The sequence below is a fragment of the Aquarana catesbeiana genome, linkage group LG09 (genome assembly GCF_042186555.1).
Source record: "Aquarana catesbeiana isolate 2022-GZ linkage group LG09, ASM4218655v1, whole genome shotgun sequence".
Lineage (NCBI taxonomy): Eukaryota > Metazoa > Chordata > Amphibia > Anura > Ranidae > Aquarana > Aquarana catesbeiana.
Genome location: NC_133332.1, coordinates 46296853 through 46324258, shown reverse-complemented (window position 1 = coordinate 46324258; position 27406 = coordinate 46296853). Strand labels below are relative to the sequence as shown.

General features: G+C 43.3%; 1 protein-coding gene across 1 annotated transcript in view; it reads right to left on the bottom strand.

The window, feature by feature from the left end:
- The window catches only part of LOC141107583 (complement C2-like), a 108939-nt gene extending 81991 nt beyond the window's left edge, over positions 1-26948 (bottom strand). Inside the window, exons 1-5 of the mRNA XM_073598427.1 lie at positions 26703-26948; positions 8486-8701; positions 5043-5225; positions 3092-3265; positions 1309-1395 (exon numbers count right to left, since the gene is read on the bottom strand). Coding sequence (XP_073454528.1) covers positions 1309-1395; positions 3092-3265; positions 5043-5225; positions 8486-8701; positions 26703-26841 — 799 coding nt within the window. The 5' untranslated portion in view covers positions 26842-26948. The remainder of the gene's footprint in view (positions 1-1308; positions 1396-3091; positions 3266-5042; positions 5226-8485; positions 8702-26702) is intronic.
- Between the last annotated feature and the right edge of the window lie 458 nt (positions 26949-27406).

Below are 27406 nucleotides of genomic sequence, written 5' to 3'. Positions count from 1 at the left end.
GAAGGAGCAGCAGCACACTGATGCACTCATCCCTCTGCTCTCTCCACTTGCCAGCATGCCCTTTGTCAGCACATGGCTTCGAGTGCTGCCCATTCCTCTCCCAGTTGCCATTTTACTGTATAGAGCAGTGGTTTCCATCCTCAATCCTCAAGTACCCCCAACAGTTTTGGAAATTTCCTATAGATACAATACCTGTCATAAATACCATTGATATAAAACACCTGTACAGGATGAAGGGAATCCGGAAAACATGGCCTGTTGGGGGTACTAAATGGGTGAGGTTGGGAAGCATCGGTGTAGGAGATTTCAAGAGGCTGCCAAGAAAAATTCTGGTAATTATATCAGCTGCATTTAAAGATACATTTTAAATATAGTTAAGGGAAAGGTGAATTCTAGGCAGATATTTAAACACAAATTAAAGCATCGGTGTGGTCAATTATACTTGCTTAAACTTTTTTTTTTTTTTTTTTTTTTTATGTAAGCAGTGTAAGTACCTGAATTTGACTTGGTATTAGCCTCTTTCAGTCACTGTACAGCAGAGCTTGGTGTGTAAGAAGCAGCACAAGAGGCCAATCAGTTCATGTGCTGACAAGGTGTAAGCTGATAGAAGGAGAAATCACAGGTATAGAGAGATGAGCCCATCACTGTGCTGCTTCTCCTTCACTGTCCAGTAACAGGCTGGCAGTAAGTCCCTGACAGCCTGAGCTCAGAGGAAGTGGATTGAAAGATGATGGCTGTCATTTAAAGACTAAGGACATCTAGTGGTGGAAAAGTGGTACTGCAGGAGACAGCTTTTGATTCTGCTATCATTTTTTATATTTTTGGCTGAGCTTCTAGTTTATTTATAACTGCATTCATTTCTGTTTTTACATATTTATATAATGATTCCGTGTAAAAAAAAAAATGATTTGCTCTCCTTGCTGGTATCATTCATTTGTTCATATGCTGACATGCTCTTGGCCATCAAGGCTTGGATAAGTAACCCTGCAATAGAGTTAGTTGGTCAGTGGCTGCACCTATACTCTGATCCTCCCTTTTGGCACAGATCACATAACCAGCACTTTGGTATTTGGTCACATGACCGCCATTGAAGATCTGTCTGCACCTTTTAGGACTTTTGTAGATGGAAATATGCAGCATGTGTTCAGGTATATTTAGCATGCATTTGCAATACATTTGAGATGTGTATGAACGTTTTTTACTACTTTAACCTTTCTTTGCCCTTCTTTTGAGCTGATTTGAGCCAAATGTCTTGGTAGTAGCAGCCATGTTTGTGCATTGGTGTTCACTGATAACGTGATATCTTACTTTTCTTTTCAAAGGTGTTTAAGACCCCAGAAAGAGACCCAGCAAACTGTTGTCCAACATCTTCAGGGAGATCAAAGGCATATGGGTCTGTGGGAAAAAAGAAACATTTCAACTTGTAAAGAGCAAGTGGAAAACTTTCAAACCCCCCCCCCCCCCCCATCACTGGTGATCATCAGTAAGTGTCCCATTGGGAGTTCCAGACGATAAATGATAAGCCAATGTTGCCAAACAGCTTTAAAGATACCAGATCTTTGCTTTCTTTCTCCTGATTCATTGATGGAAAGGGGAAGTGTGAGCTGAGCTGCTGAGAGAATGACTGGAACAACTTTAGTGCTTCTGTTGTAAACTGCTGTGATGATGAATTGTTCCCCAGTGCCTGCAAATTTGAAGGTCGGTGAGGGTTTTTAGAAAATATCACTTTAAAGTGGATTTATCCTTTTAATATGGCCTTCCTCAACCCTTTTACCCCAGAAGAACCCTTAAGATAATTTTCAGGTCCTAGGGAGCCCTTACATTGTTGATAAGGTTGAATATAGACACCAGTCCATCCAGTCCAACCTGTGTGCTGTGTGTGTTCTGTCAATAATAATTTCCATATCCCTGTATGTTGTGCTCAGTAAGATGCTCATCTAATAGTTTTTTGAAACTATTGACACTCCCCGCTGACACCACCGCTTGTTGAAGGGAGTTCCACATCCTTACCACTCTGACAGTAATCATTGGGGTCCATAAGAAAAATGCTCCTTACATTAGTGGTGAGTTGGAAGAAAGCAACCCTTATGCCTCGTACACACGATCGGACTTTCCGACAACAAAACCAATTTTTTTTCGAAGGATGTTGGCTCAAACTTGTCTTGCATACACACGGTCACACAAATGTTGTCGCAAATTCCGAACGTGAGAACGCAATGACGTACAAGACGTATGACGAGCCAAGCAAAAGGAAGTTCAATAGCCGTTGCGGCTCCTTCTGCTTGATTCCGAGCATGCGTGAGCTTTTTTGCAACGGACTTGTGTACACACGATCAGACTTTCCCACAAGTGAAGTTGGCGGAAAATCTGAGAACCTGTTCTCAAACATTTGTGGCCTGCAATTCTGACAGCAAATGTTTGATGGAGCATACACATACAAGCTCACATCCAACATTTCCCGTCGGAAAGTCCGACCGTGTGTACGCGGCAAAACAGTGTGGTCAGAATGCCACCCCTACAGACAGTTTAAAGATCATTGGTGTAATGCTGCTGGCTTTACCAAGTGGCATTGACCCCGGAACATTGCAGGTACCATCATATGGCAGATCAGTCAGCCACAGCTCCAGGAACACTTAGCAACCTCTGGAGGAACCCTAAGGTTCCATTAAACCGTTTTTTTATTTGCTAACATTTAAACTTTCAAGAGCACACCCCTGAACACTTGTCCTGAAATTTTTAATTTTAATTCAAATAAAAAAGTATTATGGAGACTCCTCTTTTTTGTTAAAAAAAGAAAAGAACATTTTGGGCTGTGGGTAACTTTTCCACCATTTTTTCATATTTTTGGCACTAGTTTTTGTAAATAAAACCCATGGAGTTATTATTCCTAGATGAGGTCTAAACTGCCAAATTTTAGTCTAGACAAAATTGTGTTTTCATTTTTTTCTTACTGGAGTAAAACTTGCACAAAAATCCCAGAAAATCCCCACAATGCTGGGATTGCAATGGGCTCTGAATAGCATGGGTGACAAAAAGAAAAATCTTTCCGGTGGAATTAGCAGTGTTGATAGTTTTAAGGCCCAGTACTCACACTGACAGCTGACCTCAGTTCCGCTCCACCGCCTGCTCTCTAGACAGGTCCGTTTAGCTGAGCCCACCAGGTCAAGGCCGTTAGAACACTTGTATGAGACACTTTCCTCAACATCATACCGAAGCCCAGTTTTCTCTGCTCCAGGAGGCACCCCAGGGTCAGCACAATGGTCACCTGTTGGGTACAAAACAGAAAAAATATATATTTTATGCTGTTGGAAAATTACCTAATTTGTCCTAGCATCCTGCCCTGCACAAGCAAACACAAGCGCCACTGCATAGACTATGGACGTCATTGCTCAACCTTGATCAATGACCCAAACAACAGTGTATGTGTGTGCAAAGCTTCTCATATAAGGGTTGTGACTGACTGGTTCTGCTACTGCATTAGTATATCACATTGCCATGTTAGGCTTAAGTATTGTCTCTAGAGCGGCCATTCTCAAGCTTCTTAATATGGAGGAACCCTTGAAATAACTTCCTGATCTCAGGGAGCCCCTGCTAATAATTACTATACCTATAGTTTACAGTACTTTAGTGTGATTAGTGGGAAGAATGCTCCTTACATTTGTGGTCAGTGAGAATGCTCCTTATGTTGGTGGTCAGTGAGAAGAATGTTCCTTGCATTGGTGGTCAGTGGGAAGAATGCTTCTTATTGATAGTCAATGGGAGGAAAAAAATGATTGGTGTCACCAGTTCCATACCTGAGAGGCAGAAATTGCTCTCAGAACCCCTATTAACTTCCTGTTTGACTTCTTCAACACGTCCTGACTTCTAACCTTCCCTTCAATTATGATTTTGACTGCCGTATGCTAGTGTGTTTCTCTGGTCCTGACTTTGGTTTTTCCTTGTGATTCAGGATTAGGATTCAGTTTAGGAATGTAATTTTTGTATATATTTACTTTATTCTGCACTTAAACCTTGCATCTAAAGAGATTGCATACAGATTCTGTATAAAATGTCTTTTTTTATTATGTTCAGATCGAAAAAATACCTATTTACAAAATATAAACAGTATATTTTTTTAGTGAGGCAAATATGAAATATTTTGTATTTTCATATGCATCCAGCAGGTGGAGCCCTTGGGTCCTTTTCATGTTTTTTCAGGCTCTTCATAGCTTCTATGTTGGTCTGTTGCTTACAGAGCTCATGCTCAAGCTAAAATAGACCTTACATAACAGTAAATGAGTCAGCACAGTGATTTCATCTCCCTCCTGCTCTAACCTCCTCTCTCCATCCAGCTTCATTTCAAGTTTTCATCAACGTTAAAGTGTCTATAATACAGATTTTAATGTGCTTTATCTTTAGAAACCCATAATGTTCTGGGAATCCTTTGTCAGAGCTGCACCCTATATATTAAAAACAGATATAAACCATATGTTTTTTGTAAAATATGAACTTAGAAAAAATAAAATTAACCCAAAACCATTATAGTTTCCTTTTACGTGTTGGAGCAACAAAGTAATGGTAGTCATATTACCAGGGCGAAAAGGCATGGCAGCTAGAAGGGACATAAATGGCTCTAAATCAGCAACTGCGCTATGCCTGCTGCAGGAAATTAATGCAGTTCAGCTGTCACCTCCCTGCCACTGTGCAGCCAAGACAGAGACTAAGACACAAGTATTACCACGCCATACACAACATGGTCCAAGGTCTGCCCTGCCCTTGCTACAGACTGTTGTGGAGTCATTAGGGTGACAGTTCTGAAAAAAGTAAGGGGGGCGGCTTTCAGCAGAGGTTGTAAAAGAAAGAAAGCAAGCCTTATTATTTTATACAAAGCAACATCTCAGTACAATGACTAAAGAGGTAGCTTTCCTATCAAAAAGATTGGGGCCCTGGGTTCAGTTCTTACTTTCGTAATGCCGTATATCTACCCATCCTTAAATATTTGACTTCCTCTGCTTCAACACCAAAGGCTACAGTCTATACTGCCATTAACTCCCTGTACTCACCTCCGTCATCGCACACTGCCGTTTCTCCACTCCACTTTGCATTTGTTCTACAGGTTCTTTCCATAGACCCCCGGGGAGTGTAGCCATCATTACAGATAAAGGTAATGTTGGCCCCTACCAGGTAAGGGCCCCTGGGGAAGTAATCTCCATTTTCAAACATTCTAGGCTCTGGACACCTCATTTCTGTGGAAGATAAATAAAATATACAGTTGTAAAAGCAGTCTAAAATAACCTAACTTCCCAGGCAGCTAATTATACACACTCACTAAGCACTTTATTTGGAACAATACAGTATACAAAAGTGTGGCTATAAAGAGATGCACATGGTCAGCGACAATACACAGATGTGGCATTCAAGCCATGGTTGATTTGTATTAAGGGGAAACAAAAGGTTTCCTACGAAACCATTTTCCACACCATAACACCATCAGCCTAGACTTGACACAAGGCAGGTTAAGCCCATGATTGTACCCTACTATCTGTGTGCCGCAGCAGAAACCAGGATTCATCAGACTAACACTTTTCCAGTCTTCTGTTGTTTAGGCTTGGTGAGCCTGTGCCCACCTCAGCCTCATAGTTCTGTTCTTGGCTACCAGTTGGAACCCAACATGTTTGTTTGCTGTTGTAGTCCATCTAATTCAGGGTTCAATTTATGCATCCTGAGAGACTTTTTTGCTCCCCAGAGCTGTAGACTAGTTATCTGAGTAACTGTAGCCTTTCTGTCAGTTCAAACAAGTCTGGCCATTCTCATTTGACAAGCAAAAAAATCCTGGACTGCCGCACTCCGTGAAAAAGGCATCTTTATTGAAGAAAAATAATAAAATCCAGTATAACAGTCAAACGCAGATGTGGACAAAACAGGAATAACTGGCGAAAGCGTTTCACGTTGTTTGATACTTACTTAGCTATGAGTAAGCATCAAACGATGTGAAACGTGTTAGCCAGTTATTCCTGTTTTGTCCACATCCTTGTTTGACTGTCATGTTGGATTTTATTACCTTTCTTCAATAAAGATGCATTTTTTACAGAGTGTTGCAGTCCAGGATCTTTTTGCTTCTACAGACTTGTGCAGAGCCAGCACCTGAGAGTTCACAGCAGGGTGGGAGCACCAATTAGTGTCCGGAGGCTTGGTGAGCGGCTTTCCTTTTTCATTCTCATTTGACCTCTATCATCAATAAAGCCTTTCCGTACTGAAGCTAACTGGATGATTTTTGATTATGGCCATATATGCCTTGATTTGAATACTGATAATGTTTCACAGAAATCTGTGAATTAATATTGATAAAAGTTTTGGGCTTTCAGATTTTTTGTTAGTCTTTATAAACATGATTCTTTAAAGCAACATGTGTCAAGGCATGAAATTATAATAATGCACACGTGTAAGAAAGCAAAGCTAAAAAATGAGGAAAATATACAATATATGGCCAAACGTTTGTTGACGCCAGACTATCACACCTACAGTACATGAGCTTGTTGGACATCCCATTCCAAAACCATGGCCAATGGAGTTAGCTTCACCTTTGTGGTTATACAGTAACATCCTCCACTCTTCTGAGAAGGCTTTTTACAAGATTCGGGATTGTGTCTGTGGGAATTTGTGTCCATTCATTTAAAAGAGCATTTGAGAGATCAGGTTTGAGGAGAAGACCTGGATCACAATCAACAATTCAGTTCCTCCCAGAGGTATTTAATCAGGTTCTGGCTAGGGCTCTGTGCAAGCCAGTCATGTTCCTCAAAACAAAACTCATCAAACCATGTCTTTATGGAGCTGGCTGTGTGCACAGGGGCATGCTAGAATGGAAAAGGTTCTTCCCTAAACTATTACCACAAGGTTAGAAGCTAACAAATGTCTAAAATGTCTTTGTATGCTATAGCATTTAGGGCTCTTTTCACACGGGGGATCCGTATGTCCGTTTTTCATCCTTCGTTTTCGGATGAAAAACGGACATACATGTATCCCTATGGAGCGTCGGAAGTCAGCGGTGACATGTCCGCTGACATCCGACCCGCTCCGAAAAGTGTAACGGAGGAAAACCCTACTTTTCCATCTGTTTTCGGATCGGATGACGACGGACTCTCCGGTCCGTCATCATCCGATCCCCCATAGGGGAGAGCGGCGCTCTGTCAGGTCCGTCGCTGCACAGTGTGCAACGACGGACCTGTCATTTTCCTGCTCAGCGGGGATCGGCGGAGCGATCCCCGCTGAGCAAGCGGATGTTCACGAGGCGGATCATCACTGATCCGCCCCGTGTGAAAGAGCCCTAATGCCCCGTACACACGGTCGGATTTTCCGATGGAAAATGTCCGATCGGAGCGTGTTGTCGGAAATTCCGACTGTGTGTGGGCTCCATCGGACATTTTCCATCGGATTTTCCAACACACAAAGTTGGAGAGCAGGAGATAAAATTTTCCGACAACAAAATCTGTTGTCGGAAATTCCGATCGTGTGTACACAAATCCGACGGACAAAGTGCCACGCATGCTCAGAATAAATAAAGAGATGAAAGCTATTGGCCACTGCCCCGTTTATAGTCCCGACGTACGTGTTTTACGTCACCGCGTTTAGAACGATCGGATTTTCCGACAACTTTGTGCGACCGTGTGTAGACGAAACAAGTTTGAGCCAACATCCGTCGGAAAAAATCCTAGGATTTTGTTGTCGGAATGTCCGAACAAAGTCCGACCATGTGTACGCCCTATAACAGTATCCTTGCCTGGAAACACTTGAACTTTTGGCCATATAGGTAGGTGTGATGGTCAGGTGTTCACAAACGTTTGGCCACATAGTGTACATTGTTTCATATGTAAGCCAGCACAGTTAAAGTGGAATTCCACTTAAAAGGGACCCTCTCAGCACAGGGTGACTTGTATCCCAAAGCACAACTGCGAAATCAGAGGATACAGTATAAATAACTTTCCAGTTGCCCTTATCTTGAAATGACAATCATTCTGCTGCTTCTCAATTGCAGCAAGTATTCAGTTGGTTGGATGGGTGGAATACCAGTTCCCGCTTCTGCACACAGTAGTTCCTCCCAACAGCTTTTATGACCTGCAGTGCTGTATAAGCAAGTGGGGGAACCACTGCATGCTATAGGGGAGTGGGTATTCCACACACCCAAAACTGCAAAATATTTGTAGTGGCCAAGGGGCCCTGAAGTAGCAGAGTTTCAAGACGCAAGACTGCTGGAAAGATAAGTATATGTTGTCTTGGATGGTTTTGGATACAAGTGACCCTATGTTGACAGGGTCACTTTAAGGTATCAATTACCAATCTACCTATGTGTCCATTACTATTCCAAGTAAAGGTTAATTAACAATCCCATTAAAAGCCTACTGCCAACAGCAGATGACTAGTGTCATCTTGTTAGCATTCCCAGTAAATGTCAGTGACCACCCCAAAAATAACCCTCTACATTTAAAAAAATGCCTATCGCATCCCTCACTTTTACAGGAGATCTTGGTCTGCCTTCTTCCTGTGCTAGACCTCATTGTGCTCCACTGCCCGTTGGCTTGGCATGTCCGGCTGCTCACAGGCCATGCATACTCCCCTGGAGGACACAGGAATTTGGCAATGCTTCCCACATTCAGCTCATTAGTAAGGTGGGTGAGCCCATTTGTGTACCCGGCGTCCAGTGGGCACTGCACCTGGGCTTCACCTGCTGTGGAAAAAACACCAGGAAAAATTAGGTCATAATAACAGTGTAAGGTTATAACATCAATATGCAATTGCAAAGCATAAAAGCATATTTAAATTGTCTGGGCAAAATTCAAACTACATTTTTTTAGTATATTTCTCCAATACTTGCACATTTCCCCATGTTTTGATTCTTTAAAAATGCTGAGCAACCCACTGAAATCCAGTAAGCAATTAGCTTTCTGTTCTGGGCTGACAAAGCTGCCTCTGCTATAATGAATGACCAAGCAGTGTTGTTAGTTCTGCCTGAGTTCTCCCCTGCTGGACTATACCTCCTTATGTTATGGAGATGAGGAGGTTGGAAGGTGTTCTGTAGTCCAGCAGGGGAGAACCACTCAATTCAAACATAGGATACCCTTAGGGTTTAAAGCATAACTAAAGGCAAAACTTTTCTTTTTAGTTTTGTACAGGGTGGAGAGGGATTAGAACATCTCAGTTTCTTTTGCAGTCTTTGTCCCTGTTAAGGAGATTCGCCCTCTCTATTTGTCCTGTTTACTGTTACATAGTTAGTTACATAGTAGCTGAGGTTTAAAAAAGACACAAGTCCATCAAGTCGAACCTATGTGAACTCTGTTATCACTGAAAGTAAAAAAAAATCCCAAATTTTGGATTGTCCCCAGGAAATCTTCCCATGGGGACACTAGTTCTGGTGACCTGGGATCCCCAAAGAATTTGCTGGGATTTCCCATCACTTCCTGTTTGGATATGGGACAGGAAGTGAAGGGAAATCTCCGCAATGGGACACAGATGATAAATAAAAATCTTTCAAGGGTTATAACCCTCCCTTACTCTATCCAAAATGGGAAAAAAAGTTTTGCCTATAAGTGCAGCAGTGCACTGATATTATGCAGCTAGGTGATTTTGGGATGACTTCATTTTGGCATGATCACTATCTTTGTAAAACAAAACAAAGTCAATACTAATATAATATGTTTGTACTATAAAATGGGCAGCAAACTCATGCAATAGATATACTGTGAGTCATCTTTAGAAGACAAATACAGTACATGACAGACTTTGACTTTTAGCTCTTTTTGTTTCTTTTCTTGAGTTTCTTTGCACATCCATGTACCATGAGCCAACCTCAGATCAGACTTTCCATAAAAAACTTTATATGGTATAAAACAGTACAAATTTTCTCTGGGGTAGTCATTTGTAAGTCACAAGGATATCAAATAGGAAATTGGAACTGGGACAGTGCAACAAGGTAGGAAACCTAAAAAAGACATAGATCAGACACAGAAGGCAAGTTATTTTTTCAAAATCTTAGGATATATTGATGAGGGAGCAATGGTCCTGACATTACACTTGCTCTAGAAGGCCTTTATAACTTCTATAAGGTTTCTGTGATGGAAAGGGTCTATTGCAATGTGTGAACTCAAATTTTTTTTTTTTTTTTGCCACTTCAGCAAAGTGATACTTTTGGGGGATATTGTTTCAACTTTCAAGTCAATCTTATCCCTTAATACTTTCACATCATTGTGGCATTCTTTTTTTTTTTCCCTTCCATTTGGTAAATAATTATAATTACAACTTGCAATGCAAATATCCCTATACAAAAAGCACTAACCCCCCTATACCCCCCCCCCTCCCTAAGCCCAATTGCCCACCCAACCCCCCAAACCCTACCCCGCAGCTCATCCAACAGAAATCATGACCTGCACCTATCACTATCCTCCTCCTGCTCTTTATGTCTGTTTGAGTGTGTATCCTCTAGCTCGAGTTTACATTTTTATTGGGTGAGTTATCTGGCTCCGTTTCCCACACCTCAGCAGCCTGCATTGAGGACTTATACTTTACCCAGTCTCTCCATGTCACTTCGTACTCTTCCATCTCCAGCCCTTCACTATATCTCAGATATTCCAGGCAGTGAATTTCCTCTATTTTGTTGAACCACTCCCGCATTGTAGGTCTCCTACTGTCTAGCCAGTGTTTGGGAATAAGACTTTTGGCGGCATTGAGGAGGTGCGGTAACAATAATTTCAAGTACCTCTTAGAGGGCATATTACTCCCATGATGCAAACAGACCCAGGGGTCACCCGGGACCCTCATATTGGTGATCACATATATAATCCCCCTTATCTCCTCCCAGAATTTTTTCATTATCGGGCACAGCCACCATATATGCGCCATTGTCCCTATGTCCTTACAACCCCTCCAGCATGATTGCAATGTTTCTTTCTGTAATTTATGTGCTATATCCGGGGTGATATACATTCTTGCCATGATTCTGAAATTTATTTCAGCTACCCTATAGTTCACTGAAGTGGCATTCGCTCTACTCAAGACCTGCCCAACCTCTGTTTCACTGATCTTATTTCCCAATTCCTCCTCCCATTTCCTAACAAATAACAGACGCTCCACTTCTCCCATTTTAATCAATATTCTATAGATCCTAGACACTCATCCCCTCCTATTTTTCTCCAGACACACTTTTTCGAGGGGGCGAAGATCTTCCATCGACCTAATTGGCTGCGGAAGTGATTCAACAAAATGTTTCAACTGCCTATACTTCCAATTGTCCATAATGAACCATTTGTCTCTAGCTTTTAGTTCCTGGTAGGTACACACCTTACCCTGACTTGTAATTTCTTTTAATTGGGCCTCTTCCTTTAATATCCATCTCCCAAACAGATCTTCCCTCCCAGGCGGAAAATAGTCTGTGTCCTTAAGCGGGACTAATGGTGAGTTGTATCCCCATTTCTCCCTGTCGTGTATTTTGTCCCATAAATTTAAAGCGTGTTTAGTTATATCCAGTGTTTTCGTGCTCAATTTTCTATAGTGTGGTGGTATCCACACATTTTTACCCAAATCCACCCCACTTGTTATATTCTCTATTTTCACCCATTGTTTTTCTTTATTATTACTCGCCCAATCTAAAATACGTGATATAACTATAGCTACATAATATTTTTTGATATCAGGTGCCCCCCCCCCCCCCTTAACATTCACTAATTGTGCATACTTAATTTGTGTTTTTTTCCCCCTCCATATCCATATGAACCTTACAAAAAATGTGTGCAATTTATACAAAAACCTCTGCGGTATTGAAATTGGGAGCATTTTATATGTGATTTTGGGGAGAATTGACATTTTAAGTAGGTTTATTCTGCCTCCCCATGAGAGGCAGTTACGCGGAAATCTATTCAACTCAGACCTGATCTCATTAAGGAGTGACATATAGTTGGCTTGGAACCGTGTCTCTTTTACTGGGGAAATTTTGACTCCTAAATAATTAAGCTCTTTTATCCCCCATTTAAATGGGAGACTCTTTTGATAAGCCTTATCCCCATCTTTGTCTTCCACAATTTCCAATATTTCCGACTTGGTTGAATTAACCCGAAAATTGCATAATTTACCATAGATCCTGACGGCCTCAAGTAGGTTCGGAAGGGTGATCCTCGGGCGGGTGACGTACAATAAGACGTCGTCTGCAAAGGCAGCTATTTTGTATTCTTCTTCACCAATTTTAACCCCACTGATGTCCGGGCTGAGTCTTATCTTAGCCAGTAAAGGTTCCAACGTCAACACGAAAAGCAGTGGGGAAAGTGGACACCCCTGTCTAGTACCGTTATGCATCACGAAAGGTTCGGAAAGGGTACCATTTATCTTAACTCTTGCAGTGGGGGAAGTGTACAAGGCTTTTATCCTACTAAGCATTTTATTGCCTATGCCAAACTCTTCCAAAGTGATCCACATGAAGCCCCAGTCTACCCTGTCGAAAGCTTTTTCAGCATCCATCGACAGGAGTAGTCCTGGGGCTCCCCTATCCTTCATTGTCTGGGCCACCATTAACGTTTTGATGCCATTATCTCTCCCTTCCCTACCCGGTACAAAGCCCACTTGGTCAGAGTGAACAATCTCGTTTATTATCTTTTTCAATCTATCGGCCAAGATCTTTTCAAAGAGCTTCGTGTCGACATTCAGGAGGGAAATGGGCCTGTAGCTAGAACATAACGTGCTATCCCTCCCCTCTTTCCCAATAATGGCGATACTTGCTTCAAGTGCTTCCTTCCTCATCTCCCAGTTTTCCCAAATCCCATTCATGTATGAACACAATATGGTAATCAATGGTTCCTGACGTTTTTTTATAGTAAAGGGCAGTCAGCCCGTCTGGGCCTGGACTTTTCCCATTTGGGGTATCCTGTAGGGATCTCCTTAGTTCCTGTACAGTTATAGGGGCATCCAACATAGCTTTATCTTCTTCCATAATTTTTATTAAATTCTCCTCTTTTAAAAAAGTTTTACTGTCCTCTCGCTTACGTCTGTTTGACTCCTGAGAGTTATTTGCGTTTATTGCATACAACTCACCGTAAAACTCTTGAAATGCTTTCGCAATATCACACGTTTTATATTTAGTTTCACCTGATTTGGTCTTAATTCTTTCAATAAAATTGCTCGTTTTCTTTTTTTTCAGGGCCCTAGTGAGGAGCTTGCCCGGTTTGTTACCATAGATGTATCTATCTTTCTTAACCAAGTTATAGGTTTTATGCGTTTCCTGTTCTATACAAGCCCTCAGCTCTTCTCTTCTTTTTTGTAGATTTATTCAAGCCTCCCTCCCTCCTGATGCTTTATGTTGGTGCTCAAGTTCTTGGATTTCTTTAATCAGGGCTAGCCTTTCGTTTTTCAATTTCTTGTTTTTTTCCGCACCTACCATCATAAATATGCCTCTGATGTATGCTTTGTGGGCCTCCCAAATTGTAGCCTCGTTTACCTCCCCGGGCACATTTATTTTAAAGAACCAATCCAGCTCTTCCTTGATTCTCTTTAAGATATCTTTATCTTGTAACAGGTCTTCGATCAATCTCCACCCTGAGCCCTGTATATAAGTTTCACCTATTTTTATTTGTAAACTCACCGGTGCATGATCAGAAAATGTCATATTACCAATAGATGCCCCTGTGACCTCTTCAAGCAACCTGTGTTCTACCAGAAAAAAGTCGAGTCTCGAGTACGTCACATGCACGGGGGAGGTAGAAAGTGTAGTCCCTTGTGTCGCCCTGCTGGATCCTCCATACGTCTACCAGCTGAAGCTGATGCAGCTTCTTTTTGAGTTTTCCTGCCCCCACTCCCCCCCTCTCCCGGACATGTGGCGAACAATCCTTTTCAGGGTCCAAGCATAAATTAAAGTCCCCTGCTACAATAGCCTTCCCCATCTTGAATTCTTCGAATTTTGCCAGTATGCCTATTACTTTTCTGTGTGTATTTTTATTTGGCCCATAGATGTTTGCCAGGGAGCACTTCGAGCCGTTAATTTTGCCTTTCAGGAAGAGAAACCGACCCTCCGGGTCAGCTAATCCCTCCTCCAGTTCAAACCTGGTCTCCCTGGCAAACCCTATGGCCACTCCTCTTGCCCCTTTAATTGGTGAATCACTGTAGTACCAAACTGGGAAATCTCTGGAAAAAATTTTTTGGTTCTTATTAACACTTAAATGTGTCTCTTGAAGCATTGCAACCTCGGCTTTCAAAAACTTCAGTTCACATAAAATATTAGCACGTTTTACGTAGGAATTTAAGCCCCTAACATTGTAAGAGATAATTTTTAAACTGGGCATCACCACTTACTCTCATTTGTTTTCTTCTTTCTGTGGTGCAAACTCATGATACTATTATGATGATAAATCCCTCCCTTTCCCCACCCCCCCTCCCTTCCCCCCAGTTCCCCCCCATTCCCCCTCCCACCACCTCCCCCCCACCCCCCAAAACCCATCATCTCCTACCCCCCCTCCTCCCCTTTCCCCAAACTTTTGGGGGTAAGGCGAGCCTCCAGTGGGCCCAATACATAACCGTGGCCCCCCAACTTCACCTGGCCACCCTGTTGTCCCCCAGAGGTTGAACTCAGGGTGGGGTCAAATCGAGACCGCAGGTTTCCCACTGAATATGGGGAATTGCCTGTCTCGGTTGTCCCTCCCGCACCCCCCCGCCCCCCCCCCCCCCCGCAAGGTGACAGAGTGGTTATCACGTCCTCCATGTTCCCCAAGCAAGGGTCACATGAGAGGCCTACCCAGGGGTGGGTTCTTCTGGGCTATGCTAGGCATTTTGTTTAGAGTCAATGCACTACACATGGGGTACCATTTACTTGAGCCACACTAATGACCTGGATAGATGACTAAACATGAATGAACTCCAGTAAACTCTCTTGATGTCATATATACCAACACGGTCACTTGTGCATTTAGGAGGGACATGCAGAGCCCTTATCCTCACTACCTGTCCAACATATCATTGCTACCTTACTCCCAGTAACAATATTGGGTCAAGCCGTGCACCGTGCATGGACTCAATGCATGCATTTGACTTAACTTTTCAACTTTCATACCTCTGTACAAGATGAGGGCCTTGGCGATGCAGATCTGCTCCCGTTGGGGAGGAGTGCCGACAACATCTCCCTTGTTGCAAGAGGCTATCTCACCTGTTACATGCACATGCTTTTTGACAGGCTGCTAGAGAAACCTTCATTACCCTTGATAGCCATTGTGTTTTCACACTGTATTAACTCCTACCTCTGTCTTCATACCCTAGTATGTCTAGTGACCCAAGCTGTAGACTATATGTTACTTGCATTGCATCCCTTTAGTAACTTTAGACAAGGCAAAGGCAAAGTTTCAAACATTTTAGAATAAGAATAAGTTAACATGATGACAAGACAATCAACAGTCCAAGATAAAGTACCAACATTCCCTAGCGTCCCTAGTCCCTAACTACAGGCTTGTGGCTGTCCCAGCATAACTGTTCAAGGAAAAGTCCAGTACTGGAATCTATCTCTGATTTCGGCAGGATAAAGGCCATCCAGATTCCGGTAACAGCATTAGGCAGACTTGGCATGGATCAGGCCCAAACCGAACACATTCTCTCTCCATGTACTCCACTCCGCACCATCTGTGTGTGTGTGTGTGAGGTTTTTCACCCTGGATCTGGGGCTTTATCCCTTTTATTGCACACAGGACCAGAGGGTCAGACCCAAGGAACACCACCAAGAAAAACCCTGGGATTACAGTTAACCCTTAACTTCCCACTGGGGCAGCAGTAACCATTGCCTGCCTACACATGACCACCACTGTTTCCCTGGAACTGAAAGTGAGGAAAGATCCAAAATTTGGAGCTGTCATAGTACAGAAATAAGTATTTCTAAAGGATAACTTTAGTTATCTTATCTGGTGACAACTGTCTCAAAGGCATTTCTACTTACTTTTAGGAAAATTTCCTTTCACACCCTGTTGTGCCTACAGGAGAAGAAGTGAAAGGAAATATCTAATATTGGATATATGTAGCCAGGTGATGGACTACAAAAACATGGAAAAGGAGACATTTCCCTCTTTGTAATCATTTTTAATTTCACTTTCTGCTGTTATGCTGAACGTTGTGTTAAACTATCCCCTCCAGTCAGCAGAGGGAGCCAGAGAAGCCTATGGAATCCTATGCAGAATGCTAAAGATCATGGGATTTGAAGTCTGGGAGAGCAACCATACAATGGGACTCGTGGACTCTTTACACTACATTTCCCATAGAACACCGAGGCAGAGGGGGAATGCTGGTATAGTGTTTTACAGACTATTCTAAGAACTTCTTCCTCTTGGCGCAGAGGGAACTGATGAGAGCACTGCTGTGTACTGACCAGGCTGCTGAGAGGCCAGACCAGTGGAGACACCCGAGGTAGCACAACACAGGTTGCAGCAGTCGCATCTGTACCAATGCCGCAGAGAGACCAGAGCATCCTCTCACCCTCTACTTCCCACCCTGGAGGCATTCTATGGAGAGATTTAGGGACCCTTCTTTCTACAGCAAGAGCTCACAGCTGCACCACATGGACTGGTGAGAAGGCACTGCCCATTGTTCACACTCCTAGCAGGGACTGGGGTACAGGAGGCAGGACACTGAGTATACTGCACCAGGGTTGCCAACCTCCGGCTACTTTTTTTACCTACAAAACTTTGGAAATTTACTGGCAGAGCAGATTTTTTACTGACATCCTGAACTATGACAGAAACTCCTATTATAAACAAAGTCAATCAATATTTAAGCAGTATAAACAATATGTAAATATTAAGAATACTGAGAACAATCATCTGCCAACTTTGCATTGAAAAATGCTAAGCAGAGTGACAAAATGTGAACATGACTAGGATAATGAAAGGCCTGTGGCACCCATGGATGAAGCGGAACAATAAGTTCTGCGACATGCTACATACACCACAGCATTCAGTACGCATGGCCAGATTTTGCCTAACAGTGGGCGGGGCTTAAACTGGAATCATTAAACAGAATTTGTACTTGTACCCACAAAATATTCCTAATTACTGTACTGCAACTGACAGCCTCACAGACAAAAAATAAACCTCAGGACAATTGATCATTTTTCAAAATTAAACATTTCAATTGCATCATGTACACTAAAAGGACTGACTGAGTCTACCTTAATAAACTTGACTTAATTAAAACCAGTACTGTTGGGACAATGAATACCTTGGTCAGGACTATGTAATGTACATCATATTGTATAGAGTGCAGGGGCCAGGAGTAAGTAACATACAAAACAACATAAAGAGTGCCTCAGTCAGGATGAATCCTCTGTTCCCCCCTTATAGCAAAGTCCCCAGCATTCCCTATACATCAGGGTTCCAAGAGTCCCTTCTTACATCAGAGTCCCGCCTTAAATCAGGGTGCCCCCTTACATCAGAGTTCCCTATTATATCAGAGTCCACAGACTTCCTCCTTACACAAGAGTCCCCAGAGTTCCCCCTTACATCAGAGTACATAGAGTACTCCCTTACATCAGAGTATACAGAGTTCCCCCTCACATTGGAGTCCATAGAGTTCAACCTTACATCACGGTCCACAGGGTTCTCCCTTATATCAGAGTCTGCAGGGTTCCCTATTACAATGCAAGGGCTAACTCTGCAGATCCTGATATAAAAAGTAACACTGTGGACTCTGATGTAAAGGTGAGCTCTGTGGACTCTGATGTAGGAGGGAATGCTGTGGACTGTGGTGTAAAGGGAAACGCTGATGTAAGGGGGTCTCCGGTAACCAGAGTTCCCCCTTACAGTGAAAGGGGCAACTTTGTGGACCCTGATGTAAAGGGGAACACTGTGGACCCTGATGTAAAGGGGAATGCTGCAGACCCTGATGTAAAGTGGACCTTCAATAGAGTGAATACACTAAGATTGGGGGGGTTACTGATATAAGGAGGTACCTTTATAGCAGTGTCCCCCCTTACCTTTGTGTAGTCACTCCTTACTTAGATCAGTGACACTCCCCCCCTCCCCCACACACACACACCCACAGACTGTGTGGCCTGGCTCGAGGCAGGAGCTGTCATTGACCTTCTCCATAAAAATTCTCGGGTGCAGGGTAGTGGGGGCACTGAGGGTAGGCTCAATCAGGCTATCCTCCTGCATTGATCCTCTTCTCCTCCTGTCTAGGAGCTTCCCCTCCTTGCTCTTACAATTCAGAAAAGGCTCCAAGCTGTGCCATGATGTCACTGCGCACCCACCCATCCCGCTGCCCGAGCACTATTTGGCCAGCTTCGGAAGCCAACCTGTGACCAACTTTTTTACAGGCAGCCGTTGTCATTCCTGGACATTTACGAACAGGTACAAATCGGTTGATTTTTATAAACTGTTGGTAAATTTATGGGCGATTCAGAACCCTGATCCTTGGTGAAGATACCAATTTTAGGATCTTGGGGAAGTTTCATTGTGGCTACGTGATCTCCCCAGCCAAATTAGTACAGTGAAAATGCATATTTTGAACACTGATCACTGTATTGGTGTCACTGGTCCCCAAAAAAGTGTCAAAAGTGTCTGACTTGTCTGCCGCAATATCGCAGTCCCGCTATAAGTCAATGATCGCTGCCATTACTTGTAAAAATAATTAAATAAATAGAAATTCCAAAAATCTATCCCAACTTTTGCGCAAAACAATCAATATACAGTAATACCTTGTATTAGGAGCATAATTCGTTCCAGAAGCATGCTTGTAATCCAAAGCACTAGTATATCAAAGCGAGTTTCCCCATAGGAACTAATGGAAACTCAGATAATCCGTTCCACAGCCACTGCTTGTCTATGCAGTACCACATGTGACCAGAGGTGCGGAGGCGCTGGAGATACTCTGGAACACTCAGAGATGCTCAGAGACCACTCAGAGATTCTCGGAGACACTCGTGTTACTGAGTGTTTCCGAGTGTCTCCCAGCGTCTCCGAGTGTCTGCGAGCATCTCCGAGTGTCTTCCAGCATCTCCGAGTGTCTCCGAGCATCACCGGCGCCCCTGCACCTCTGGCCAAATGCGGTACTGCACACCCCAGCGGCTTGAATCCTGCTCGTCAGGATTTTTTCTAAAAATAGCTCGTATTGCGAAGCGTTCGTAAACCCGCCTTACTCGCAATCCGAGGTTCCACTGTACAGTTATTGGGAATTTTTTTTGACAAAAATATGTAGCAGAATACATATTGGCCTAAATTGATTGAGAAATTCGATTTTTTTAATTTTTTTATTGGATATGTTTTAAAGCAGAAAGTAAAAAATATTGTTGTTTTTTTTTTTCAAAATTGTCAGTATTTTTTTGTTTATGGTGCAAAAAATAACCGCAGAAGTGATCAAAACCACCAAAAGAAAGCTCTATTTGTGGGGGAAAAAAGACAATTTTATTTGGGTACAGAGTCGCACGACTGCGCAATTGTCAGTCAAAGTAACGCAGTGCCGTATCGCAAAAAAATGGCCTGGTCATGAAGGGGGGTAAACCTTCCGGAGCTGAAGTGGTTAAAGCAGTTAAAAGCAGAACAAGCAAAACATAAAATGTATAAAAGTTTCCTTTGGAGGAAATCACAACTGACAATTGTGATGGGTTGTGTGACTCCTGGGGCTGTGAGTTACGTCATCTCATGCCGGGCTATTAAGACACTTGAAGATTGATGCCCAGAAGAAGCCAATGAAAAGATGCCAGTGCTGGAGATGGACTTTGGACTGTTAGAAAGGAGGTAAGTAAAGTGACTTCAGTTCTGCTTTAAGTTGCACTCCACATCGTTAATAACTGATAATATGAAATATGGCAACTAAAAGGTAATTGTGACATTACTGTCTGGTTTTAAAAAAAATCTATTAACGTTTGTATTCTTAACCACTTCAATACTGGGCACTTATACCCCCTTCCTGCCCAGGACAATTTTCAGCTTTTAGCGCTGTTGCACTTTGAATGACAATTGAGCGGTCGAGCTACAACCCAAACAAATTTTTTGTCGTTTTGTTCCCACAAATAGAGCTTTCTTTTGGTGGTATTTGATCACTGTTATTTTTTTTTTTATGTAACAAATAAAAAAAAGACAAAACATTTTGAAAAAAAAGGTTTTCTTTGATTCTGTTATAAAATTTTGGAAATAAGTAAGTTTTCTCCTTCACCGATGGCCACTGATGAGGCTGCACTGATGGGCACTGATAAGGCGGCACTGATGGGCCCTGATGAGGTGGCATCAATGAGGTGGCACTGATGAGCACTGATGATGGGCACTATTAGGCAGCACTGATGGGCACTGATAGGTGGCACTGGTATGCAGCACTGATGGGCATTGATAGGCGGCACTGGGTACTTATGGGTGGCACTGATAAGTGGCACAGATGGGCACTGATAGGTGGTACTGATGGACACTGATGGGTGGCACTGATGGACACTGATAGATGGCACTGATGGGCATCACTGATAAGGAGACATCTGGCAGGCATTAGTAATGGGCACTGACTGGCACCATTTGTGGGTAGGGATTGGCATATTTTGGGCACTGTGTGGCATCTCTGGTGGCCGTGGGTGGCATAGCTGGTCATCCATACGTGGTGGCCATCCCTGGTGGTCCTGGTGGCATCCCTGGTGGTCCAGTGTGGGCATCCGTGGGTGGGGGCTGCGCTGATAATCAATCAGCGTAGACCCACCCTGTCAGGAGAGCCACCAATCGGCTCTCCTCTACTCGCCTCTGTCAGAGGAAAAGCCAGTACACGGCTTTTCCTGTTTACACTGTGATCACCCGTGATTGGACACAGCCGATCACATGGTAAAGAGCCTCTGACAGAGGCTCTTTACTGAGATCGGTGTATCAGTGTGTCAGACTGACACGTGTGCCATGTTCCCACTGCCTGACCTGCCTCCTCTAGTGACAGCGAACCTAGGAAAACTCGCTGTCTCAAATCTGAAAAAAAGCATGAATGTGTGAGGCACCGCCCACCTGGTCGTGTAATTCTGTGAATGAAAGAACTACAAGTACCTACAGCCTTTGTGGCTGTCAGCTTTTCATTCTCAATGAACTACCAGGACGCTGAAGAGCGCTCTAGGTAGTTCATTGTTTCTTCCTTCTCAGTCTGTAACTGCCTGCCCGTATGAGGTATGAACAGGCAGCTTACACAGACAGTCTGTAGGAGTCCTGCATTGCATCTGCAATGCTTTGCAGGCCCTTATTAAAACAATAACAAGTGCACATTTATATACCTGCAAAAAGATGTGCATTTATCTTTTTTTTTTTTTTTTTTTTTACAAAATGTATCCTTTAAATCAAAAAAGTCTGTTCTATTGTTCTCATCCTCCTCCAAAACTCCAGATTTTTTTTTTTTTGCTTTATGCTGTGACCTGACTTCATGTTAGAGGGTGGTTACATTCGTTCCCCATGCTTCCACTGTATGCAGGAATGGAGCCACCCTCTCTTGCTTGCTCCAGAGATGGACTATGGGATGTGTAGTGTGCATAGAGCTGTGTACATGACTGCAGCTAACATGCACTACTCATTCCAAACAAATAGAATTGAGACGGGAAAAGGTGAGGTTCAGGAGCACATTAAGAGAACATTGGGGGTACAGTGTTGGTCAGCAATACAGAAGAAAAAGATTTGGGGGTACTTATTGCAAAATGAGCAAACAGTGTGTCCAGGCAGTGGGGAAAGTGAATAGAATTCTAGGATTCATCACTAGAGAGATCACCAGGCATGTACTGGCCATTGGGACTACAGGGAGTTTCCCGGTAGGCCGATGGCTCAGTGGGCCAGTCAGGCACAGTCCTGGAGCCGCTCCTCACTGACAGTGAGTGATCGTGATTTCACTCCTGTCACCAAGGAGCAGCTGCCTACACTTGCTGGAGAGATGATTAGGCTTTCTGCTCCCTCCAGCCTGCAGGGGGAGATAGACAGCCGGCAGATTTCCCTTCCTCTCTCCCCTTATCACTTGTCACTTATCACATGACTGGAGAGAGGAACGAGAGGCTGCCTTCAGAACTGTGAGTACACATGGGAGGGGGATGAGAGGGGGCTGACACTCTGATGTAAGTGGGTGCTGATGGGGACACTCTGATGTAAGGGGGTGCTCTTGAGGATACTCTGATGTGAAGGGGGGTGCTGATGGGGACACTTTGATGTAAGGGGGTGCTGATGGGGACACTTTGATGTAAGGGGGTGCTGATAGGGACACTCAAAATTAAAGTGGGCCAGTCTGGTTGAATTCCAGGGCCACATGTGTGTCCCAGTCCAGCCCTGGAGATCACCAGCAGGAGGAAGGAGGTTCTGATTCCTCTATCTACACTATATTATCCATATTGAAATCATATCCCCTCTCAAGCATCTCTTTTCCAGAGAGAATACGTTCAGTGCTCGCAACCTTTCCTCATAACTAATAACGTCCAGACCCCTTATTAACTTTGTTTGCCCTGCTTTGTACTCGCTCCATTTCCAGTACATCCTTCCTGTGAACTGGTGCCCAGAACTGGACAGCATACTCTAGGTGCGGCCGGACCAGAGTCTTGTAGAGCAGGAGAATTATCGCTTTATCTCTGGAGTTAACCTCTTTTTTAATGCCAATATTCTGTTTGCTTTGTTAGCAGCAGCTTGGACTTGCATGCCATTGCTGAGCCTATCATCTACTAGGACCCCCAGGACCTTTTCCATCCTAGATTCCCCCAGAGGTTCTCCCCCCAGTGTATAGATTGCATTCATATTTTTGCCACCCAAATGCATTATTTTACATTTTTCTACATTGAACCTCATTTGCCATGTAGTTGCCCACCCCATTAATTTGTTCAGATCTTTTTGCGAGGTTTCCACATCCTGCAGAGAAGTTATTGCCCTGCTTAGTTTAGTATTTTCCGCAAATACAGAGATTGAGCTGTTCATCCCATCCTCTGGGGTAATTTATGAACAAATTAAATAGGATTAGTCCCAGCACAGAACCCTGGGGGACTCCACTACCCACCCCTGACCATTCCGAGTGTTCCCCATTTATCTCCACCCTCTGAACTTGCCCTTGTAGCCAGTTTTCAATCCATGTACTCACCCTATGGTCCATGCCAACGGACCTTATTTTGTACAGTGATTGTTTATGGGGAACTGTGTCAAATGCTTTCGCAAAATCCAGATACACCACGTCTACGGGCCTTCCTTTATCTAGATGACAACTCACCTCCTCATAGAAGGTTAATAGATTAGTTTGGCAAGAATGATTCTTCATGAATCCATGCTGATTACTGCTAATGATACTGTTTTCATTACTAAAATCTTGTATATAGTCCCTTATCATCCCTTCCAAGAGCTTGCATACAATTGGTGTTAGGCTAACTGGTCTGTAATTCCCAGGGATGTATTTTGGGCCCTTTTTAAATATTGGTGCTACATTGGCTTTTCTCCAATCCACTGGTACCATTCCAGTCAGTAGACTGTCAGTAAAAATTAGGAACAATGGTCTGGCAATTACTTAGTTCCCTAAGTATCCTCGGGTGCAAGCCATCCGGACCCGGTGATTTATTAATGTCAAGTTTCCCAAGTCTAATTCTAATTCTGTCCTCTGTTAGCTATGAGGGTGCTTCCTGTGTTGTGTCATGAGGATAAACACTGCAGTTTTGGTTACTGAAGCCCCCCGATTCCCTTGTGAAGACTGAGGAGAAGAATAAATTCAATACCTTCGCCATCTCCCCATCCTTTGTAACCAGATGTCCTTCCTCATTCTTTATGGGGCCAATAGGGTCTGTCCTCCCTTTTGTACTGTTTACATACTTAAAGGCTTTCTTGGAATTTTTTTTCTCTCCTCCGCTATGTGTCTTTCGTGTTCTATCTTAGCCGCCCTAATTGCACCCTTACATTTCTTGTTGCATTCTTTATAAAGTTTGAATGCTGATGATGATCCCTCAACCTTGTATTTTTTGAAGGCCTTCTCTTTTGCTTTTATATGCATTTTTACATTGGCGTTAAGCCATCCAGGACTTTTGTTCACGCTTTTAAATGTATTAACCAATGAGTAATGCCCCTATTTATTATGCTCTTAGAGCGAACCCATCTCTCCTCCCTGTTCTTTGTTCCTAAGATTTTATCCCAATTTATATCTTCTAGCAAGGTTCGTAGGTTAGGGAAGTTGGCTCTTTTGAAATTCAGTGTCTTTGTATTTCCCTTATGTTTCCTATTTGTGTGATTTATACTGATGCCAAGTGACCTGTGATCGCTGTTTCCTAAATTGCCCCATATTTCCACATCCGTGATCAGGTCTGTATTGTTGGTAATCAGTAGTTCTAGTAACGCTTTATTTCTAGTTTGTGGGTCTACCATCTGACCCATGAAATTGTCCTGCAAGACATTTAGGAACTGGCGAGCCTTAAATGAATGCGCGGTTCCCTCCGCCTAGTCTATGTCTGGATAATTAAAATCCCCCATTATGATAACACTTCCCATCCTTGCTGCTACTCCAAATTGTGATAGGAGGTCCACCTCCCCCTCCTCCCTCAGGTTAGGGGGCCTATAGCATACTCCCAGTATTATTTTCCCCTTAGCTTCATCCCTTTGGAGCTCTACCCATAAGGATTCCACCTCCTCCCTAGCTCCCTTAGTGATGTAATCTCTCACATTCACTTGTACATTATTCTTGACATACAGGCATACCCCTCCCCCTTTTTTACCCTTTCTAGCCCTGCGATAAAGGTAATACCCCTGAATGGTTTCCAGCCAATCATGAGAGCTGTTGAAACAGGTCTCTGAAATTCCCACAAAATCTAAATCCTCCTCATACAACAGTATCTCTAGTTCACCCATCTTGTCCGCCCGGCTCCTGGCATTGGTGAACATGCCACGTAGTTTAGACTAGTAGCATACTGTCCTCTTATTGGGTGTTCCGAGATTGCAACTAGGACTTGTTACTATACTTACCTTGGGTTTATGTGCTTTAGTCAACCTACCACTAATGCCCCCAATACTACCCTCTGGACTATGTTCCACGCTGACTATCTCTACCTCTGGGCCCTCCCCCCGTCGCCTAGTTTAAAAACTGCTTTAACTTTTTGGCCATCTTTACTCCCAGCAGATATGCACCCTCCTCATTTAGGTGCAGTCCATCCCTTCTATAGTACTGGTGACCGACTGAGAAGTCAGCCCAGTTCTCCAGGAACCCAAAGTTAGTTCAAAACTAAAGTATCATTTTACTGAAAGGGTAGTTGATGATTGGAATAAACTACCAACAGAGGTAGTGAGACAGTCAACAGTAAATGGCTTCAAACATGCTTGGGATAAAAATAGATCTATACTCAGACAACAAAGTTAACAAAAAAATAAAACAAACAACCCCCCCAAAACAAAAACAAAAAAAACAATGGGAAGACTCGGTGGACTACTCAGTCTTTTTCTGCTGTCACTTTTCTATGTTCTATGTAACATTATAAGAAAAAATAAATAAAACATGGTAAGGAACAATTTCATGAAAAATAGATTACAAGGTCATTAACCACCTCCCACCTGGCCGCTGCACATATACGGCTGGGTGGGAGCTTCTTCCTTCTGAGTGGACGTTCAGGAACGTCCCTCAGAAAGAGGGGGATCGCGCGCTCGCGTGCCTATGCAACGGCGTGATCCTGATGCGCTCGTGTCACCCAGACACGGCGCATCTCCGATCGGCAGGAGTGCTCCGTGATTGGCCCTCCTGATCACATGACGGCTGTGTCTGATCACAGCTGTCATGTAATGTAAATAGAGAGCCGATTGCTAGGCGATTGGCTCTCCTCTCCTCACACGGAAGTTGTCAGTGAGGAGAGGAGAGCGGATCACTGAAGCCAGCCGGTGATCAGTGAGTATGAGCTGTTTTTTACACACTGATCACCGACCCAGTGTCCCCACACATGTCCCCACACAATGTAAACACACAATGTCCCCAAAATAGTGTTCCCACATACATGTCCCCACACACATGTAATATGTAACAGTAAAATCATATGTCCCAATGATCATCTGCACACATATGTCCGTGATCATCTGCACACATCTGTACATGATCATCTGCGTACATATTTTCGTGATCATCTGCGCACATCTGTACATGATCATCTGCATACATATGTCCGTGATCACACAAACCAATTATTATACACTTAACGGGATTTTATTTTACCAAAGGCATGTAGCAGAATACATTTTGGCTTAAATTTATGACAATTTTATTGGATTTCTTTTAAACAGAAAGTGGAAAATATTTTTTTTTTTTTATTTCCGCTCTTATTTTCGCCTATATCGTAAAAAATAAAAAACTGATTTGTGAATAAATACCACCAAAAGAAAGCTCTATTTGTGTGAACAAAATGATAAAACTTTAATTTGGGTGCAGTGTTTGCATGACCGCGCAATTCTTATTGAAAGTGCAAGAGCGCTGAAAACTGAAAATTGGCCTGGGAAGGAAAGGGGCGAAAGTGCCCGGTATTGAAGTGGTTAAATAGTGGATGCGTATGGGTTCTTTTTGGAGGATAAAGATGTGTTTAGCGTCATTTTAAATTTGCAGAAACATGTTTGTTCCCTTCACAGGTCATGCTAAATTCTTTTCACTTCCAAGATTGACAAAACAAAATGTGACCGGCTAAATGGCTACAAGATTCATCAACTTTTAGGACAGTTATAGAAGACTAAAGGCAGTAAGAAAAATGTCAGTATGGTACAGAAAGGCAATGATTCTATAGAAGTATAGACAGCTGTACGTACCTGCAGAGAGTATAGACACCAGGAGGAGGGTGAGAAAACAGCTGGCCATTGTGCAATGTGTACCCACGCTGTGCCCCATTGCAGCTTGTTGTATTTGTGAGTATAGAGGATTGCTGTGAGGGCGAGAGGACGATCGCATTGGCTGTGCTGAGAGAGGTACACCCACAGGGAGGAGAGAGCAGAGGACGGCCACTATACAGACACCCAGTGCAACTGACACTTCTAACACTCATACCATTATGCAGGGCTTTTTTTCTCGGAGAATAGGTGCAGGAACTCCCCCCATCTGAGTCATCCCATTTCTCTCTGCCCCCTATCCACCTCTGACCACCGCCCCTTGATTCCACCCCCTACCCACCTACCAGTACTGCCCCTTTTAGAGAATACAGAACAAAGTATCATTTTGTGGTGCTAAATCATTTGTATGGAACATGTTAATGATAAAAAGAAAATCAGTAAAATAGATCCCCTGCAGTCAGCAACAATAGAATCCCAGCAATAGATCCCCACACAATAGACTCCCCCAGCAACAATGGACTCCACCCCAAGAACAATAGATTCCCTGCAGCAACCGTGAACTACCCACAACAAAATATCACACCCAGTAACAAAATATCCACCCAAGTAACATTAGACCCCCTCCCCCAGCAGCAACAACAGATCTCCCAGCAGCCAACATCAATAGATCCTCCAGAAGCCAGTAA